General features: G+C 33.7%; 1 protein-coding gene across 1 annotated transcript in view; it reads right to left on the bottom strand.

Annotated features, from left to right (window-relative positions):
* LOC117106185 (cilia- and flagella-associated protein 65-like) overlaps positions 1 to 20,930 on the bottom strand; it is a 55,397-nt gene that overhangs the window by 18,600 nt on the left and 15,867 nt on the right. Inside the window, exons 13-30 of the mRNA XM_033247536.1 lie at positions 20,093 to 20,314; positions 19,408 to 19,461; positions 18,690 to 18,827; positions 18,035 to 18,138; positions 17,252 to 17,444; positions 16,107 to 16,277; positions 15,701 to 15,786; positions 15,474 to 15,540; positions 14,652 to 14,817; positions 13,517 to 13,802; positions 13,067 to 13,264; positions 12,115 to 12,199; positions 11,488 to 11,646; positions 10,426 to 10,614; positions 9,526 to 9,639; positions 7,170 to 7,328; positions 741 to 884; positions 178 to 294 (exon numbers count right to left, since the gene is read on the bottom strand). Coding sequence (XP_033103427.1) covers positions 178 to 294; positions 741 to 884; positions 7,170 to 7,328; positions 9,526 to 9,639; positions 10,426 to 10,614; positions 11,488 to 11,646; positions 12,115 to 12,199; positions 13,067 to 13,264; positions 13,517 to 13,802; positions 14,652 to 14,817; positions 15,474 to 15,540; positions 15,701 to 15,786; positions 16,107 to 16,277; positions 17,252 to 17,444; positions 18,035 to 18,138; positions 18,690 to 18,827; positions 19,408 to 19,461; positions 20,093 to 20,314 — 2,652 coding nt within the window. The remainder of the gene's footprint in view (positions 1 to 177; positions 295 to 740; positions 885 to 7,169; positions 7,329 to 9,525; positions 9,640 to 10,425; positions 10,615 to 11,487; positions 11,647 to 12,114; positions 12,200 to 13,066; positions 13,265 to 13,516; positions 13,803 to 14,651; positions 14,818 to 15,473; positions 15,541 to 15,700; positions 15,787 to 16,106; positions 16,278 to 17,251; positions 17,445 to 18,034; positions 18,139 to 18,689; positions 18,828 to 19,407; positions 19,462 to 20,092; positions 20,315 to 20,930) is intronic.

The following is a 20,930-nucleotide window of genomic DNA, read 5'->3' as shown; positions in this document are numbered from 1 at the left end:
CCCCTGGGTCCGCCCCTGGACAGCTTCCTGGAATGTCTATTCTTAAAAAAAAAAAACCCATTATTTTTTTTAATATACTTGCACTTTTAGTGATAAAAGTCAAAATTTGAAATAAGATTATGAAGAATATTTACTCTCAAATTTGTGAAATAAGAAAATGAAAGGAATGTCTCCTACCTCGCACACCATGTCCAAGTCATAGAAGGATGGATCACCGCTCGCAACAAAATTAACTTTACAGACGATACTCTGACCTGGTGACAGGGTTCCACTCACTGGCTGAATGTCAATCACCTAGAAAGTACAATAGGTTAAATGTCATAAAGACAAAATTCATGAACATTTTTTTCAGTTTCTAGATAGAATTTAATTTATAATGAAATTTTGCACTGTTTGGCATGCACTTCTATAAGAAATAATTGTAAAACGGGCACTGAAATGCAAGACTAATACATTTATTTATATATTTATTTATTATTTTAACTATATAAAGGGTGACCCTTCCAGAGTTACCTAGATGGTTGGCTGATATTTAAAAGCCCTCTTATATAGTTGAAATGTGATGCTTTATAAACTAAGTCTAAAAAAAAATCTCCAAATATATCGTTATAGTTTTTCCTTGATTTTACTAGAGAATTGCATTGTAGTGTACCAGAGACTGGCTGTGTACTAAGAGTGTAATAAGAATCCCACACAATATTTAAGAAACAAGACTTAAAAATTGAGGCTTAACATCTGACCTGACTGTCGGCATCACTTGTCACATACCACTCAAATGCAACAGTGTGGTCTTGAGATCTGTTTGTCAGATACACCGGCTTACGTGATTGGCTAAAAAGTGCCAAGTTGCCCAAAGAGATACGCTCCTCACTCAGATACAGAAGCTACAGATATAACATAACAGAACATTAAGATTACCTGGAAATTCATGGCAAAGATGAAATAAAAATGTTAGCCTTTAAAAAAAGGCATGTATCTCAACTTCTATAACAACTGAGCTGAGGGGTTTGCGGAGAGATATTTGTTCCTGCTTCTTGTGCTGAAGACCCTGGCTCAAACCCGGCTAGAGTCAGGTTTCATTTAGCTCCTCGAATAACCCTCATATTGAGAGTTAGGAGCATTAAGGACAATGTCGTGAGTATCAGTTATATGATGTAGTCAAAGTCCGGTGGCACTGCACTGCGGTTGCACCCAGCCTAAATTTGTTATTTCTAATTAAAATGATGACAAATAAAGAAGAAATGCTAACAGTTTTTCTACCACCCGGCTGTACTACACCGGCCATATTGCACTGGCTAAATTGCATTGGCCATCTGCACCAGCTAGACTATACTGTTGGTATTGCACCAGCTGCACCTTTGGCATAAATTTGGCCCTCCTGTGTATCTATCATCCCCAGTGAGTTCAGCCCTTTCCGGAAAATATTCTCAAAAGGGGTCAAAAATTTGGCCTTCAAAGCCAACACAGTACATATTCAACGGTGACATCTTGTGATACCGAGTGCATTACTGGGTGCATGTACTGCACTGGCTGTACTGCCTGGTACCATACTACCACCCATACTGTGTACAAATATGTGACCTTGTGAGATGAGAAACATTTTGTAAAGGGCCATCAATCCTTTAAGTCAATTACTGTGACATTCATCAATTTAAAAACAAAAAACAAAAAAAAAAACAGTATAGAAGGGGATAAGTTAACCTTTGCCCCATTATTATCTGTAACAAAAGTCTATCAATGTATTTCCTGCCACTATTCAAACTGCTTAAAAAGGTGAATGTGTACCGTTGGCAAAATTCCATTAACGTCCAATCCATCAAAATACCATTATGTTGGCGTATATTTTTTGTTTTATCAGAAACCATAAACATGCTATAATTTTTAAACAAGGGCTTTATCTTAATTTTTTGTATTATATTTACCACCAAAAAACTGAAATGCTTGGTAAATGTACAGGTAGCTGAAAGACTCAGCATTATATAACACACAAAAACTCAGACTTCAGAGTGTTTGCATATTATAAACAGAGACTTTTGAAATAAAAGGTTTTGCATGTAGTATGCAAAGTTGTTGCTGCGGGTACAGAAACTCCAAATAGGAGTAAATACAAACATAAAATGGGCATGCAGGTAGTTATAAAACAACAATCCACAGGTAGTAACAGTTGATGACATTTTTTCCATCCAAACTCATGAAAAAGTAATGCCCTAATCTGACAAAAAAACTGGGGGAAAACCTCCAAAATCAAATTAAAATTTTGAATAGCTCAATGAAGAGGAAAAATTAAGTTATTGACATCTGACTGGTAGAAGAAAAAAAAAATAGTATTCAATGATTTAGAGACATTTTACTACATAAATCTTTAATTATTTACTAGTGAAGTTAAAGGTTATGCAAAAGTAAAAATGAAAGGTATTATCAAACTGTCCACTATTTAATGGGGACAATTTTTTCTCATTAAAATTCCATAGTTACCAACTTGAAAAATTTGAAATGTGTGAGTGACTACACAAGTTGGCTGGGGGAAGGGGGGGAGGCAGTGCACATGCCGGGTTCCAGGGGAGGAGCCCCGGCGGGGGTCTATGGGTGCTGGAGCTCCAACGATGAGCATTTTTAGGCTGTTTTAAAACGATTTCAGGGAGTGTTTGTTGACAAACGGGAAGGAGAAATTTTCTTGATGAATTTGATTCTTGAGCGAGATAACGAAAGCTCTCTATTGTCTCAAGTTAGCCTACTACATGACCGTTTTTATATTTTCAATAAAACCAATTTCTTCTAAATTTAAATACATTTTCCCCTGAATTCATGATAATTTGTTATCACGCATGTGTTTCTGCAAAATGAGTGTTTCATCCAAAATCACTTTGAAATGCCGGACCGTCCTGCACGATGCGAGATGGTCGGTAACTATGAGATTCTTAAACATGAGTTGATAATCTTTTTTAAGCAGTTCATATGAAATTGAATTTTTCTATTTTTTGGCTCATGACAGACAGTATATCTTTAAATTGCTATAAGTATGTTCAATAGTCAATGAATTATAACAACCACAAGGAGTACAAGTCACATGACTAGTAGATAAGGTATTTTTCTATAAACCAATTCACGGTATTAGGCGCCAAGCAATTGTCTCATAACCCAGTGATGCACACCATACCTGTTTATCTTACCTTTCCTGTCATGAGGTAAGGCAATGGCTTACTGGTTGTTTAGCTTGTTCTTTTCTCTTTTAGCCTCAACCCTAAATGGCTTTTATCTTTCATAAGGTATATCATTCCAAGACCAGTTATGCACGTAACATTTTAAACTTCAAAAACTATGGAATATATACTGTAGCCCACACTGTTTCTTTATGGTAAAAATCCAATGCTGTAGCTAGTAACCAGTGCATTGGCATTTATCAGGTACACACTTGGGTGGACAACATGGATGCTGTAAAACCTCAATTAGAAGCCCTGGGCTTCCTTTTGCAAACTTTTCGAGATGGGCTTCTTTTCAAAATGAATGCTGTAAATTTTGGGAATTATTACTATAAAACAATAAATAGGGCCACGATAACATCAATCTGTATCATAGAATGTATTAACTGGCATTAAATTACCTAACAGGTATAAACTCTGCTTATTTGAAATTCATGTACAATGTACGCACCATACTATCTCGAAAAGACTTCTTTTCGAGGCTACTTTTGCAAACTAAAGAGGAGGCTTCAATTTGAGATAGGCTTCTTCTCGAGATTAAGCCCATTGAGCTTCTATTCAAGGTTTTACGGTATTTCAATGGTGTAACATCTATGAACTTTCAACTGGCTTAAATCCAGGGGAGGGGGAGGGAAAAGGGATATTAATCATCATCATTTATCATTTTTCTCCAAATCGTCCAAGCAGGGCCTTTCGAAGAGCAGAACCAAAAAAAAAATCACAATCCATCCTTAAAATGTCAAACACTAACACAAGGGGTTTTCCACAATACTCAAAGGGTTATCTATCCAGACATAGCTCCCAGGGTAAGAGATTGAAAAAAAAAACCCTTAGCTAGGGGCCCAGGTATCTTTGTTACACCACTTGATATAGTGCCTTGCCCAAGACAAAAAAACTCATCATACTTAAACCTTAAAATATTTTGAATGGGAAAAAGGTGTTTGCAATCAAAGACTTTATAGAGGGCAGCAAACAAAACTTTGTGTTTAGATGGCATTGTACTAGTAGCATGACTGTGAAATATTTTATTTCATCATTTAATGAGTTTTCTTAACACATTCAAATTTTATTATTTTGTCTCACAATTGAGACAATTGATATAGTAAATAAAAAAGTAAAATATGCGCATACTATGGATTTGAGTAAGTTGGGTCATTTTATGGCAATTTGTGCGTGCTTGTAGGAGTGTGGGAGGCCCTTCCGATTTCTGGAAGACTCCCGCGACTTGCGAGAGTCTTGGGATCATAGTAAACAGCCTTTTTTGCCAGCCTAACCCCGGTATTCTTAAAATGAACCTTAGTCATGGTTCGAGCTAAAACTTAAAAATTACGTCATTTCGCATTCTTAAAACGACTAGCACTACGACTAAATCACTTGAACTTTCGACTAAAATTATACCTCCTCAGGCCGATTTTTTTAGTCAGCCTAGGGTCTGGCTAAATCGCTGACTTGAAATATTTTCCCCACTAAAAACGTGCTTTTTGTAACTTACGATAAAGTAAAATGAATAAAAAAGATTTTAAAAATAGGTCTGATGTATCTCCAGTGTGTTCAAGGAAAGGGACATTACGTTCAGCTTCCAAAAGGCGAAATTAACATGTTTTGCTAGCCACATGCAACAGTTCCTGATTTGCACGAAATCCCCTCACGTTGCGGTCAAGAAACTTCAGTGTAACAACAACAAAGATGGCACCGCCCTCGCTCGACCTCAACTATAATAGTTCTCCAAAGAAAGCAAATTTTGAGAGACACTTCAAATTCTCTATCGTTAGATGTTAACAACAATTATAGAATATTAGTTTATAGGCGAATAATGGTCTATTATGAATTATGAGGAAATATGTTTTTGAAAGACAGACTGCAGTATAATATTCATCCGCGTTACCAGATCTCTAAAATTTTGTCTGCTATTAAAATTAGCTCTGTTCATTGGTTAGTTTGATAGTTGTTGCTCGCCAGCCATCTTCAGCTGAACTACAACTAGGACTTGATTTAGTTGTAGTTAGAACTCTGATTACATTGTTTGTGAATACATATTGAAGTTGAAGTTGCGACTAAGACTAATTGAAGTTCTAGTTCAAAGTTCGACTAAAGTTCGTTTTACAGGCGTCAATGTTGGATTTTCAGTTTCTCCCTGTGCATTTCGTTTCTTGAGCAATGCGCTTTATCTACTTTATTTATGTTTATCATTAGTCTACCTATCTGTATCAATCAATGGGTACCAGCAAATTGCTGGGAGTAGCCTGTGATGGATTAGCATTCCACCCAGTGAAATTATCACACTCTCATTCTTCATTCTCACTTAGGGTGAGCTCCAGCCAATGAACGCTAGGCTTCTGATATACTTATTTATTATATATCTCTGGTGACCAGAACTCTTTGCATATGATTGAAGTTGATATCAAACAAATCAAGTTTTCTTAGTTAGTGTGAGTTCAGTGTGGTACAAAATAAGGTGATATGTGGCAATTTTTTGAACTACTTCAGCATGATCTTTTTGGCTTTGAACATTTTTAAAGGGGAGGGGGAACACTGGGGTTACATTTTTTTTTTTTTTTTGGGGGGGGAGCACTCCCTAGATACGTTTCTAGGTGAGTTTTCAGTTTACACACATAAATTCCTATTAAAAGATGGTATCAGTTACTTCCTGATTGTATTTTCAACAAACAACGAAGAAAATTATGGCCATTTATAATGAATTAAAAATGTTCCTTATAAAACTATATAATAATAATATATCAGTAGCAATTTTTGTAGAATAACAATTAATAATAGAAAAAAAATATATCAATAAGCTAGCAGTCACACAGCATTTAAAGTTCATTCACTTCAACAAGTTCACAGTGTATACGAAAGTTTAATGTGTTTTCACATTAGCGTTATAGTGCTGCCTGTTTCCAGTGGTTTCACTTATTTTTCATTTTTGGTTTTGTTTTCTATAATTTAGAAATGTAACATTAAATATTGAATACTTCCAATTGAAACTGGTTTTATTAAGTTCCATAGAAGATGACCGGTTAATGGGAGTTACAAATATCTATTTGCAAGCGCTTCCCTTATCAAATCATTTTCTACTTTTATTTTGCTTATCTTAATTAATTTGTCCTTTTACTTTATAAAGTGCATACAAAATATGACTATCCTACTAGAATATATGAGGCTGAGTAATTAACATAAGAATATGGCAGTATTGTATACTTTAGTACAGAGAAGCTGTAATACTTTTACTCATAACTTTAGCATTAATCAATTCTAGTAATGACCTATCATTTTAAAGCTTTATAATGTGGAGAATTATGAATATAAATTAAAAAGTAAATTTTTTGTTTTGGTCACTGATGTTTTTGGCATGGCAAGCCTCTTATATCAAATTCCACTTTGAACAAGGGATGCTATACTGTGAAATGCCATCTTCAGTTGAAGCATATATAATCATTTTTATTCAACACTACAGTTGAACTTGCCTACAAGGAATCCAAAATGGCATTAAAAAATTGTTCGAATTAAATAAACTTTGACTTAATCGTTAATTCATGGAAAACACAACAATTTTGCATATATATATATATATATATATATATATATACACACACAGTTAAACTTGCCTAAATCGACTTTGCCTAAATCAAATAATTTCTAAATTGATCTTATTTTGCATGCAAAATTGTTGTGTTTTCCATGAATTAACGATTAAGTCAAAGTTTATTTAAGTCGAACAATTTTTTAATGCCATTTTGGATTCCTTGTAGGAATATATATATATATATGTGGTATATATTTAGTGTAAAATATTTGTCTATATAAGTGTAGCCTATTATCTTCTATAATGTACTTTGCAATTAGTAGGTTGAGAAAATATTTCACATCAACAATTGTTGTCAGCTTCAAACACTATACTATTTTTTTTAAAGGATTAAAACAACGATCTATACAGAGAGACAGAGTAAACTTAAAATGCAAAATTCTCACCTGTCTGGGAATAGGAACACCTTGAACTGCTGGAACACCTGATAGTTGTGTCTGGTCTGTGAAGCACATGGTGTCTCCCATTATCCGTTTATCATAGCCGACACCTGTGAACGTTATCAATGCTGTGTCACCGCCAATTATGTGAATAGGTACATCAACCTGAGAAAAAAGATAAACGTTTTACAAAATAATGTTGTAACACCATTCATCATCATTGTCTATGACACCTAACGTCATCTATCAATAACTTATGATATCAATATCATTAGATATACTAACTCATATGTACCTCATTCCATCCATCAATCGGACATAAGAGCAATGACTAACCTTCATAGGATTCTGATGCTTTAGCATATCTAAGTTTTTTTTTCTGAATTTATTTTTATCCTCTAAATTATAAGCTGTTGAATTATACACCCTTTTTTGTTCATTTATTCAATTTTTTAAATTTATTTCATTTATTTATTAAAAAAACACATCAAAATTGCAGCTCAAGTGCACGATATTTACAATAAAAATAGTTAAATATGAAGACATTAATAAGGCATAGAATGATTTCTAACAAATTTTTTATCAAACATTTAGAAAAACATCAAACATTAAAAAGTAAAATTGAATAAAAAAACATTCAAAACATTTAACATTAAAAACCTCACATGAAGCAAAACACAGACAGCTTAAAGGTTTAAAACTTGTTAAAAAACATTAAAAATAAACAAAAAAAAAATTAGAAATTAATTGAAAAATAGCAAATCTTTTAACAAAAAGCGTGGATGAGGAACAATAACATCTTTTCAACAAGAATAATGGGAAAAAAAAGGGAGGGGGGGAGATTCATTATTACAGGTATTATAATTTATTATTATTATTATTATTCATTATTAAAGAAAATTTTAGTAAAAAAGGTATGGCACTATTTTGATATCTAGTGACTTTACACTTGGGCTGTTGAAATATTCTGTGGCTTTTTAAACTCACACCATGAGTGGAAATTATTATGATTACACCAGTCGTCAAAGCGGGTATCTTTAAAGAAATTAGTAGCAAATTAAACACACAACTGATATCAGCGAAAGACCCAATGGTTCTAATTCACACATAGTAAGAGCATCAAAGTAGTTTGTAAAATCTTTATTTTGAATAAATTTACAAGCACTTTTTTGCACTGATTCCATAATTGCATTTTGTTTGGAAGTCAGACTCAAGTGCCATGCAGGCATAGCACACTCTACAGTTGGCTTCACATAACTCTTATATACTGATACTAGGTCTTCTTCATAGATTTCCAAAAATAAAAATTAAAAAAAATATAATGTTGCCTTTAAATTTTATCTCTTAAATCTCTGGATAGGAATTTGAAGGAGAATGATTAACATGATTGTTCTAAAAAAAAATTGCGATAAAAATTTGGTGCTGTTTTAAACACACTAAGGGTGTTGTTTTTTACAAGTAAAATGTAACAAAAACATACACCTAAAAAATAACAAACAAAGATTGCACAAACATGGATGCACTATTATTTAAACTACCAATAGGTAAAACTATAGATAAAAATCAAATTTTACTCTAGCAAAGAAACTCTCCAGGTGGTTGCAGATGAACAATGAGATTTTGAAAATTTTTGTCCATAGCCTATACACCATTTTTACTAAATTTGAAATAAAATTTTCAAAGAACCTAGCGACTACCACTGTGGGGTGGGGGGTCTTCCAGAGGCCTAGGCATTTCCACATGTTTATGTTTTGCATGTTTTCACATGTTTACGTGCGCTGTGGCCGGTGAACAACCTTCTTGTGGAAGCGGTTGGCACATCGGTTTTGAACTCCCAACCTCGAGGTCGGGGGTTCAAAGCTCTTGCTGTGCAAATCGCTCGTGTCTTTGGGCAAGGCACTTTATCTACCACGGTTGTCTCTCTCCACCCTGGAGAAGTGGGTACCTGGTAGGTTCAAACACAACTGCGCTGATTACTAGCTGCAATATTATGGAATTCTCTCCGGGGTGCTGAGTATGTGTTCCATACATGTTTGATCCAATGACCGGAGTAGTAATGTGAAGCGCTTAGAGGTTTTATGCATAAAGCGCTATATAAGACCGACATATTATTAATGTAGTGAGTTAGCCTAGGTCTAGGCTAGTCTCTGAAAACAAAATGCCAAACCAAAAAGCAAGAAAATAAGGGCACAAAAAACTGCAGTGTTTTTTTTTTTTTTGGTTGTCAAACAGAGTTTGCTCAAGCTAGGCTGCTGGAAGTCCCCCAGTGAAAAGTTGCAAGACGATGGCAGCACTTTTCCAAAATAGACTTGATAAAATCGTGTATAGACTGTAAATTAAATTAAAATTAAACTAATCTTACCATGTATGTTTTCGATTCCAGAGGTGAAAAGACCCATTGCACATTAGCTGTCTGTCCAGCTTGTATCACACCACTTGGGTTTAAGCATTCAAATATTTTATGATTATAATTTTCCTGAAAAAAAAACACAAAAAAAAACGACATTGTGTTAGTCTTGGCCAATATTTTTCTCATGAAGTGTCACCTTTATATCAGAAAACTGCGTCAGCTGATGATACCTATGCAGGGACCGCTAAGCTATATATTTTAACTTGTGCATAACAAAAATATCAAAAACAAGAGTGACGCTTTATGATCTACTTTATAGAACATCGCAATCACATTATTCCTCAAATAACAATCCTATTGAGAGTTAGGCTGGATAAGGACTTTATGTATGTGTCCGTTACAGGTTTAATAGTTAAGTTGGATGGCTCTGCACTGCAGCTGCCGCGGGTAATCAGACGCCCAGCACAAGTTTCCGATTTCCAATTTGAATGAGGACAAATAAATAATTGTTACTATTATTATTATCATTACACCCATCTTGTATGGTATGTACGTAAATTTGTTGTTGGATGTTTAACAATATAATAACAATATTAATATACAACAACAATTAACATTACATTAATGATGATGAAAATATGAAATAAAATAAATTTAAATACACAAATACATGCATAAATTTCTGAATGATTTGTTGCAAGATGCATTGCCTTGAATTGAAAGAAAAAATGGAAGTGAATTGATGCGAAAAAATATTACACTAAATATATAAATTATAATAAAATGAAAAGTATACATCAAATCAAATATGTGTGCATACTTGCTCACAAGCTGCACTGGTATAATGAGCAGATTTCATGAGCATGAGCAAACCGAGCAGTTTTCACAAACACTAACAAAGCATACACATACCTCTTTAACATATTCTAAGGCGGTCAGATCAAGCTGATACGTAACTTCAACAGCGCCCCCATTGTACAGCTCATACACCTGTGTGGGGTTATTGACTCCACCAACAGGTACTGGCGAGAACATGTGCTTGCTGCTTGGGAAATGTACGTAGTTCTTATCATGGTCAACAGTAACACCAATAAAATTCAACTGCAGAGACAATGATAACTGGGAAAATAATATACATTTAAAAGACATTAAATAATTAATTGTAGTACACTGAATTGCTAGAAACTTGTAGATAAATTTGTAAAGAATAATGTAACAGCTGTTATTTTCATTTCGTGATATAAATTTTTACTTCTTTAACACATATACAATCATAAATACAAAATATTTTTACACTATCAGCTGAACAGAGACAATCTTAGACCTTTAGTATATTTATTTATTTTACTTTATTTCAACTAACACCCAACAGCAAAATTGACAATCATGGAATGCCTTCAAATAACAGTGATCGGTATCAAAATATATATAATATTCAAATTCAATTCAATCATTATTTGTCATTCCTGAAGTCGATTCAATAAATGTTGAAACGACGAATCATTGCCTTTCTTTATTTATTCAGAGTAACGTTCGTTCTATGTTATTTAAACATAGTCAGTGCATCTGTTGATTATTGGTCCAATATATTAAAAAAAATACATCAGAAAATCTTTGTTTAGGTAACTGCAATATATAAAAGGTACAAAATTCAATATATAACAAAACAACATAACAAACAAAAAAGTTTTTAAAAAGCACAAGATAACAAAAGTAAAACATTCAAATTAAAAAAAAAAATCAATTTATACAAGCTTCTTCTTAATAAAACTCAGAATTGAAAATTTGATGAAATATCTTTAAAAAATTCACAATGAATCGCTAAACAAACTTTCTATTTAGAAGTTGCTTATTGTGATGGGTTCGTATTCAAATATCCTGAGAAACCAGCACTTTTTATGTGAACTTTATCGTATCTAAGTTAAATTTGCATGTGTCAAGCAAAAATTGTTGTCACAACATCGATAAACTTACCAAAATTTCTCTTCCCCTCATGACTTTAAAGAGAACTGGTAAGCGGTCAGTGCCTGCAAAGTCATGATTATACGTCAGAGTAATAGTGTCACTTTGACCTGGATCAAGATGACCTTTCCTGGGCTGGATATCGAACAGTTTGTTGTCCATTATTCTCATCTGACAATAAAGAAATTAGAAGTCTAGATAAGTTAGTCTAGATAATTTTCTAATTACTGCCGTCATTCCTTTAACACACACCCCTAAAAAATTATGGAACCACCATGCCATGGCACCATATTACCATTTAACAAGAGACACATCCTCATTCCTCATTCAATAGTATACTGTACTGTTCTGGATAAACTGTATACTGGCATTGCTAATTCGAACAGCCCTAAAAAATAATAGAACTGACCATGCCAGGTACTTATTAATGCTAACCACATTTTGCATCTCTTTCCTTATTCAATGGAAATAATCGGTGTTAATGAAAACAAATCTGTACTAAAGTTAGACTATGAGTGATACTTGAGAGAAATGTGGCACATATCACATAATATAGTATGGTAATGGTAATGGTCTATTTAAGGCCTGTCTAATTATATGGTACTCAATTTTTTAAAAAACATAATGTGATATTGTTACCTCATGCAGCTCATCTGCATCAAATTCACCTGTCTCTGCCCAATATTCTAACTCAAGTTGAAGGTCACTTGGAAATAATAAAGCCCTACCAACAAATATTTTATAAAAAGTCATTAAATATTTTAAGATATCATAAAGTGTTATCATAACATGTTACGAGAAAAATAACAATAATAAGTAGTAAGAAGATAAACAAGACTTGCAATGTCTGTTTGTAAAATAGAACGTATGGTTTTTTTCCTCATATAAATAAAATAAAAAAATGAACGAAAACAATCATTTTTTGCTGCCACATGAAAATCCATCAAAAACAATGAATTGCAGTTTTGTAAAAGCATAGTAGCAATTTAATAGTGGTTGATATGGTTATTATGATAATGATGATGATAATGATGATGATAATGATGATTGTACTGATGATGATGAAAACAGTGAATTATATGATGATAATTAATGACATCAGATTTATTACAACATCAACTTTTCCTGTTCCAAATATTATAATTTATTCACTTTACACCTACAATCTTTTTTTTCATTCATTCTAGTTTATTATTAAAAACAACAAAAATTGACATTGCAGTATGAACTGAATTGCGTCAATCTAACAAAATTAAGCAAAAACAAACAACATTCACAAAACTAAGCACAACAACAGTATATAAACATGCAAAAAGTATTCAATATAAAAATTTCAAAGATAAAAATTGCAACTATCACAAAGACCACATGCTCATGAGCAATGAAAAATTCAAGACAAACAAAATTACGATAAAATTTGTTCCTAAAAAGATCATTAAGAAAAAACATTAAAATTACAATTAATATTTTAAAATTTAAAAATTTACAAAATTGAGATAACATTTGATTAATACAAGAATAGAGGAAGGAATGTTAATTTGATTTAATAATCTGATAATTATATTTTCAATAACAAAAAACAGATATTCACCAGTCTGTTGGCACTGTGCCAGTATTCTCGATCATTAGATGGATAAGGCAAGGTTCAGCCCCTAGAGGAGCAGCTCCAAAGTTGAAATCTAATATTGATCTTGTTTGGACTGGTATCTTCCTCCTTGTGCTATGCCTTGTGATACGTGAGTACATCAACTCTTCCGCGCTTGGATCAGAGTCAAGACAAACATTCAAACTAGAAAATAAAGTTTAAAAGTTTCATAAAAATATTTATTTTTTTCACCAAGGCTTAAGTTACATTTTGCCTATGGCCAGGCTATTGTACTCTAGTGTGTTGCGTCTAACACCGGTGGTGTACCTAAAGGTATTGCAATGGGGGAGGGGCTGATGAGGGGGGTGGGGAGGGAAGCTGTGTATTTTTATACGGGTAGATGACAAAGAGACAAATCTTTAAACATATTAACATGCACCAATGCTTGATACGTACTTATCCAAAGAGAGCAAACTCCAGAGCCGTGCTTTGCTGACTCCGCATGCGCTCCCGTAACACCTCGCATCCGTGACCGCTAAGCTTGGGTAGACTCCAGTGGTTGTAAGCTCACACAACTGCTTCTCCGGCTCAATAGGGATCGCATTTTCAATTCTCTCTGGCATCAGTATTTGATAGTTCACTCGGAATGTGTAGTTCACACGTCTTACAGGTCTCACGGTGACAAATATTTTACGCTCTGATCTGGCGGGTAAGATGTCCTTGCTAATACTAAGTTCCACAGCTAAAAATAGAAACATGGAATTAAATTTGTTTAAAGGACATGGAATGAATAGATAGTTCTTTTTGTATTCTTAATCCAACTAAACTTGTACTATATTATTCAATAGACACTTTACGCAACAGGACGGAAAGACAGGTTGATGGTGGTTTTGTGCTCGTCAGAGCGTGAAGACCACATTAAACAATATACGGTGCTTAACCCGAATTGTCGTTGTCGACAGCTCCCTGTCCTCTTGCGTAAAGCGCTTATTATATTCAGGGGCGATTTCAAGGGGAGGGGGGATGCACTAGGTGGCTTTCCCCCACCTAACCAAGTTTTTGAAATACTGTATGCTTTCAAAAAATTGCCATAGCCACAAAATATTTTTCCTCAGCTTCCACATCATGGAGACCCATTTGGACCCCTCTATTTTGAATTCCTGGATCTGCCACTGATATTTATTATCATTATCAATATTATAATGCAAAATAATAATATTAGAACTTAATTGTACTTTTATAATTATGATAATAATAGTAATAATTTTGCTTTTTTGGGTTCTTGTGTTATTGTTGATCACATTCTAGTTTCTAAAAAAATGTTTAGATTGTACTTATTACATAGCTGAAAGTGTACATGCTTCTATCGGAGTATGCTATTATGATAGGGTATATCAAGCACAGGTAATTCTGTGTTGTTTTTAAATTGAAAGGAGATGCACAACCGGGAACCCTTCTAGTCTATCTTTTCTCTTTTGTGTTAGGCATAAAAGAAATAGCTGTGATAAGCACACTATGGGTGGGAAATGACATTCATACTCCATGGAGTATCAGACAATATCACTGATACTTCATTAGCAATATAACGCACCAGGTTGATCATTAAGCATGGTATCATTACAGTTAGGACCATCAAGGCATTGTTCAACTGTCAACTTGTAGTGTAGACTGCAATCACTCATGTTGACGAGAGTCATGTCTGTAGTAACAGCTGTGCCAACGACCACATCAGACAAATCTATATGTTCCTTCCCAGCCTAAAGTTAAAAAATTATATAGAAATATTATAGAAAGTTCAAAGGCTATGTGTGAGAAATACTGAACCAGATATTGCATATCTTGTTTAAAGGAGAAAAAACATTGTGGAAAATGAGGAGTAAATCTTAAGTAAGAAAGGTTGACAATTAACCCAGAGTGATTTCCACAAGGATAATCAACCCAAGATCACCACCAAGATTACCCCAGCTAAATTACACTCTAAAACAATTAGTACCTTGTTAAATTAATATCCTATTTTTATTTTATCAATTTTTGCAAAAAAAAAATACAACAGACATCTATGTATTGGTATGCCATGGAGTGCTGGCATGACTACCGTACCGTCACCACACTGAAGCATGCCATTCCAATACCCTAAGCCAATTTCTGCAAGAAAATTTGCTTTGCAATCTATTGAGAAGTCCCCTGGATGATTCATGAATAGTTTTAATTATCTCTAGACATATACCTCCCCACTCAAAAACCATTTTCTTCTAGCATCTTCACCTAGGATTATTGCTCTAGGACAGTTATTACTTACGACAATTCCATTCTGGACATGATTATTCCACGTGACTATACTTAACTCTCTGAAATAAGATTGGAGTGCAAATATATAATTTAACGACAAAAAAAAGCAGATCTTAGAGATTACCTTAATCTCACCAACTGAGCCTTCCCCTATCACTCGTAAAGAAAACTTCTTCCTTTTTTTCAAATCTCTATAGATAACAAGATAAACAAATTAACAGTCAATAGCTATAATAATGGTAAATTTATTAAAAATATTAATATAATTAATAATCATTATACAAAAGTTGAGTCTGGGATTGTGCTCAGACACAAAATATGTAATATACATGATTTAAATGAATGTCTTACCCAATGTGTCTGGTGTCTGTAACATACATATAAGGCTTCAGCACATGTCTATTGTTTTCTTTTGGGGTAAACTTCCATTCTTGAGTCTATGTAAATGAAAAATAAATAAAATAATAAAAACCCTTTAAACGTTATCTTCATTGATGTCATCATTGTCATCATCGTAATCATAATCACCACCACCATTACCCTCAGCACCATCATCTGCATCAACAATATTATCATCTTTATCATAATTGGTACTGCCATCATGATACTCATCATTACAAGCACCATCACCAACATCATCTCCCCAATCACTATACCAACTGCCGGGAAAAACTCTTTCTTACAAGTGTAGAAAGATTAATTGTCTAAATTAATTAAACAAAACAATTGGAAACTTATAGTGAGCAAGTGCTTATACCTGTGTTTCGTTTGGCATAATGACTCCTTTGGTTGGCTGTACTGACAAATACTTCTTGTCACTAGAAGGAATAATCCATTCAAATTGAAGGGGTACTCTGGAAGTATTCTTCACTCTATAAACCCTTGTTGAGGATGTTCCAATACACGTTGGTTTAAAAAAGAGCGTGCCCTGAAATAGATAACAAACTTCTGTAAGTATTAAACCTGTTTAGTATCTGCAGAGAAAACCTTTGATAATGGATCTTTCCATAGTGTCAAACTTAACAAGTGACCATCAGTACAGGGCCAAGAATACGCACGTCTCACAAACTAACGTGTTGTCCCAAATAAGCATGTTTTTCACACTGTCGTTTTGAGCAACAATATCCAAGGAGGCAGACCTTAGCACAAAGGTTCTTTATTCCATATCTCTGTGTCTATGGAAGTAAAAAGTTTAATACAATAACATCTCCCAATTACAAACACTCGATTTTAAGAACCCAATTTGAGGCAATGATGTCATTAGGAACGGTTGTTTTTAACTACAAAAACACTTAAAAGTGTAGTTAAGTCTTCAAAAATAATATAAAATGTTACATCAGCTAAGAAAGAAAACACTTAAGCCAACAAAGTGACATAAAACTAAGTTTAAAGCAAGCAATATCAATCGTTTTCAGCCGAGATATTTTACATTTGAGCTGTAGATGTTTGTTCAGACATTGTACAAATCTCACTTTTTGTTCACTGGGGGCGCTAGTCGCATGGACTACTGTGTTTTTACCATTATTTGGTCATGTTCCTATTCGGAAATCACTTCAAATGAATACATCACAGTAAGCACAGGTAATTTTGTCTTCTGTAAAGTATTATTTTGTTGTTTAAAACAGTCAAATCCAAGTAAATTTTCGTGACAAAATTTTGCTCCCACAACAAGGCTTAGGCCTGCCTAGCCCTGTACTTTGAAGCATAGGCCTAGGCCTACCCTAAGATGCTATAAAATTTCAAACTCTCTGAATTACGAACTTGGTTCGGACGGAGGGGTAAGTAATTGGGAGATGTTACTGTAACAGATTCTTTAATTTTTAAATGAGGTATTTAATGTTTTAATTGAATATTAATGAATTTTTCTCATTTCATCATAGACATTACATCCTTAAGTCTTACCTTGTTTTCCAGTAGTATTTCTGGTGTCTCTGACGACCCACAAGCTAACAACTGCTTTGTGTACTTTGGATCATCGTTGATGTAGCAATTGAAGCCATGTTTTAACACATTTGCCTGTTTAGGGTTCATTTGAAACACAAACAGCTGATGTTTCCCACGCAACAAACCATTACATGGCTTCACAAGGAACGACCTATGGACGATATAAAAGATCAAATTTGTTAATACTAGCCAAGTACGCAAAATTTGGCCGCATCTGTGTCTAGCCATGGTTTACTCCTAATGTAGAAGCGGTTGGCACATCAGTTGTGGCTTGGACTCCCATCCTTGAGGTCAGGGGTTCGAAACTCTCGCTGTGCAAGTTGCTTGTGTCCTTCGCAAGGCACTTTATCTACGGTTGTCTCTCCCCATCCAGGAGTGGGTACCCGGTAGGTTCAAACACAACCATGCGCTGATTACAGCTGCACCATTATGGAATTCTCCCATGGGGCCCGAGTGTGTGTTCCATATGTGCTTGATCCAGTGACCGGGGGGTGATAATGCTAAGCGCATAGAGGTCTCTACAATATGTGCTATATAAGTCAACAATTATTATTATTATTATTATTGCAAACACAAATTCTTCTGGCACTGGGTTTCATGAGGCACTGGGTTTCATGTCATGTCATTCAAACAATCATTAGCATAGCATTTCAGTTTTACTTTAAGATGGTTAAATATCATAAAAAATTGATTTCTTGTAAAAAAAGAGTAATGTAAGTGAGGAACCACTATTAAACTTACCCGGATGGATCACTGTCAAATTTATAGCGAATCGGCGTTGTTCCTGTGTTTGTCATAAGAACAGTTTTATAGACACAATCATTAATGTCGACAGCTGGAAAAACCTACAACCAGAAAAGTTTAGAAATGAAGGCAGTAATTTAATATGTTTTTTAATAGTGGAACCGTAGCTCTGAGGTTAATATTCATGTCTCAGTGTCTTGGTTCGAATCTTGTAAACACAATTTTTTTAAATTATTGTTAAATAATTATACATTTTACCCTGCTGTTCATTTTAGATTTTACTGACTTAATACTTTTATCTTGATGTTTTTGTGCTTTATATGAAAAATTTCAATTATTATTCGTTTTGTAATTACTGGATGGGAGTGTTCTCTGACATTATGTTTTCGTAATTAAGTTTACTTAGAGACAAGGCCCTACCATCCAGCTGTCTTGATTGCCAATAAAAAATTGGTGGCATTTATATTCCAATTCTGGATGCATTGCTAAGTTTTGTAAAGTTATAGGTAACTTTATTGCAAATTATCAAACAAGATACAGTTAAAAAGCATGAAGGCTAGAACGACTTTATTTACAAACACAATTAAAAATTACTATAAAAAATATTAATAATAATAATAATAATTAAATATTTTCTGTGTGACCACTTTACCAATTCTTTCTTGTCAAACGTAAGCCTTGGTAGAAACGTCTGTTGTCCTTGTTGGAATGTCTGTCCAACTGCATTCACAGTCAGGCACCATGGTGGACAGAACGTTTCATCTTGCACTAAACGATAATCACGCATACTCTGCAATTAAAAATAACAATGACAGTTTAAGGTTGGAATATTAAAGTGATCATACAGTACAGTATGTTAAATTTTATGGTATTTAATTTTTTCAATAGATTTAAAAGGCTGGAAACTATGAATATATATCATCAGGCTATTGATTTAATGGACCTTTCTGGTATTAGCCACGCCCCTTGGATACTGTTGCTAAGGCCCCACAAAATATCTGTGTAAACACATACGCAAACATGTGCGTTTGTGGGACAACATATGTATTTGTGAGACATGCTTTGATTGGCCAGTTGTTAAGTTTGATTGACACTCCAAAAAGGTTAATTCAATGGTTGCTCGCATTGTGTATCAGCTGGGGGAGGCACACGCCATTTTTTCCCCGAAGATACACTTCTACTGGGTATATTTTTGCCCTGATGTTCACTAAAGAACACTTGGAAAAATAGGTGACATCCGTGTCTTTTAATGTAATGGCCAATTAGCCACAAACCTTGTAGACAGGCTTGCGTAGCTCTGTGAATCTATAAATGTAATTAATAATAAACACATTATTATTGTTAAAAGAATCTGTGAGTGTATACATTACCTTATAAAAGGCATATCCTTCTAACTCTGCCCCAAAGAACTGGTTAGGAGCATTCTACAAATAAAAAAAGCACAAAACATAAACACACATGATATTGTTCTAAGAGGTTTATTAGGAAGTACAGAGTAGTTGTTAGTCACAAGAAGACTAAAATTGTAGAAGGAAGTACAAATATAATAACTAACAACATATAAATAATTAGAATTAAAGTAAGAAATAATTTTAATATATTAAGTGCTCCTGTATATAATATTCTGATGTGTTGTAGTCACAAATCATAGCAAATGCCTCTGTTGTTCTCAACAACATACGTTGTATTATTCAATCTGATTTTCACGTTTCAACTGAAATTATCATTCGGAGCATTGCATTAATATATTGTTGTTTTTAGAGCATTTTAATGCTAATCAACAATAGGTTAATAAATAAAATGATTCATTAGTTAATCAAATCATGTCAAATATAATTATATTTTCCATAAAATTGCATTACGAATACAGATACACAATATTTTATGTACTGTATTATGTGAAGACAAGCAAGGAGTTTCTCTTAGTGGAATAAGAAAGCTACTGTAAGTTATCTTAATTCTGCAAGTTCAACTCACACCACTATCATAATACATAACTACTTCTTCAACTCTTCCATTTCTCTTTCAGTATGTTTGCCATATCATATCACTTACTGGTTTGAAAGTCACCCTAAAAGAAGTCATCTTCAGTGGTGGTATATCACAGGTTATAGGAGAAACCGAGAAGTTGTTATCGGGACTACCCATCCACACAACCGTCACTTTGCCTTTGGTGTTGTTCGTCACATTCAGAGTTTTAAATCCAATGTGTGTCAAGTCGGTACAACAACCAAAGTCTACCTGGTTAGTGTCCATACTGACATGCAGTGGTGAGACCTGTAAGAAAAATTTCAGTCGCTTTAATTGGGGTCAAATTAAAATTTTATTGTCATTCTCATCTAGGTGTCAATCTAAAACCTTATACACACAAGACAAAATGTAACACAAGATGCATGCATAAGGGCAAATAGAAAAAGTTATTAGATTATCACTCCCCCCTCCCCAACCCCCGCATCAAAAATTCGGGAAATATTGATGCAGGAATAAAAAAAATATATATTTTTGCCGCATCAATTATTTCAACAGCATAAAAATAACAATGTAATTTTGTGACTTCAAATACATTTTCTTTAAAAAACTATAAAATTAAACCAGTTTTATACAATATTTACTATTACAGACCAAATATAAACAGTCCCTCCCTCATTGATAAAAACAAAAGCGAAATAATCTATTGTTCCGATTGAAAAAAAAACAAAAAAAACCGCACTCCCTCGTCAATTTTTTTTTAAAAAGAGTAATAATCTAATAATTTTTTTCTATGTGCCTTAATGTTACACAGACTCAGTGGCGTATTTAATTATTTTCTATAAAATATTCTATTTTTTGTACTTTAACTATTTTGTAATATCCAAATTTGTTGATTAATAATGATTTTGTTTTATTATAAAGT

This window comes from Anneissia japonica, unplaced genomic scaffold (genome assembly GCF_011630105.1).
Source record: "Anneissia japonica isolate Jap-2015-1 unplaced genomic scaffold, ASM1163010v1 scaffold288019_len225695_cov184, whole genome shotgun sequence".
Classification (NCBI taxonomy): domain Eukaryota; kingdom Metazoa; phylum Echinodermata; class Crinoidea; order Comatulida; family Comatulidae; genus Anneissia; species Anneissia japonica.
The sequence above is the reverse complement of the archived record's forward strand: the minus strand, read 5'-3'. Positions and strand labels throughout refer to the sequence as shown.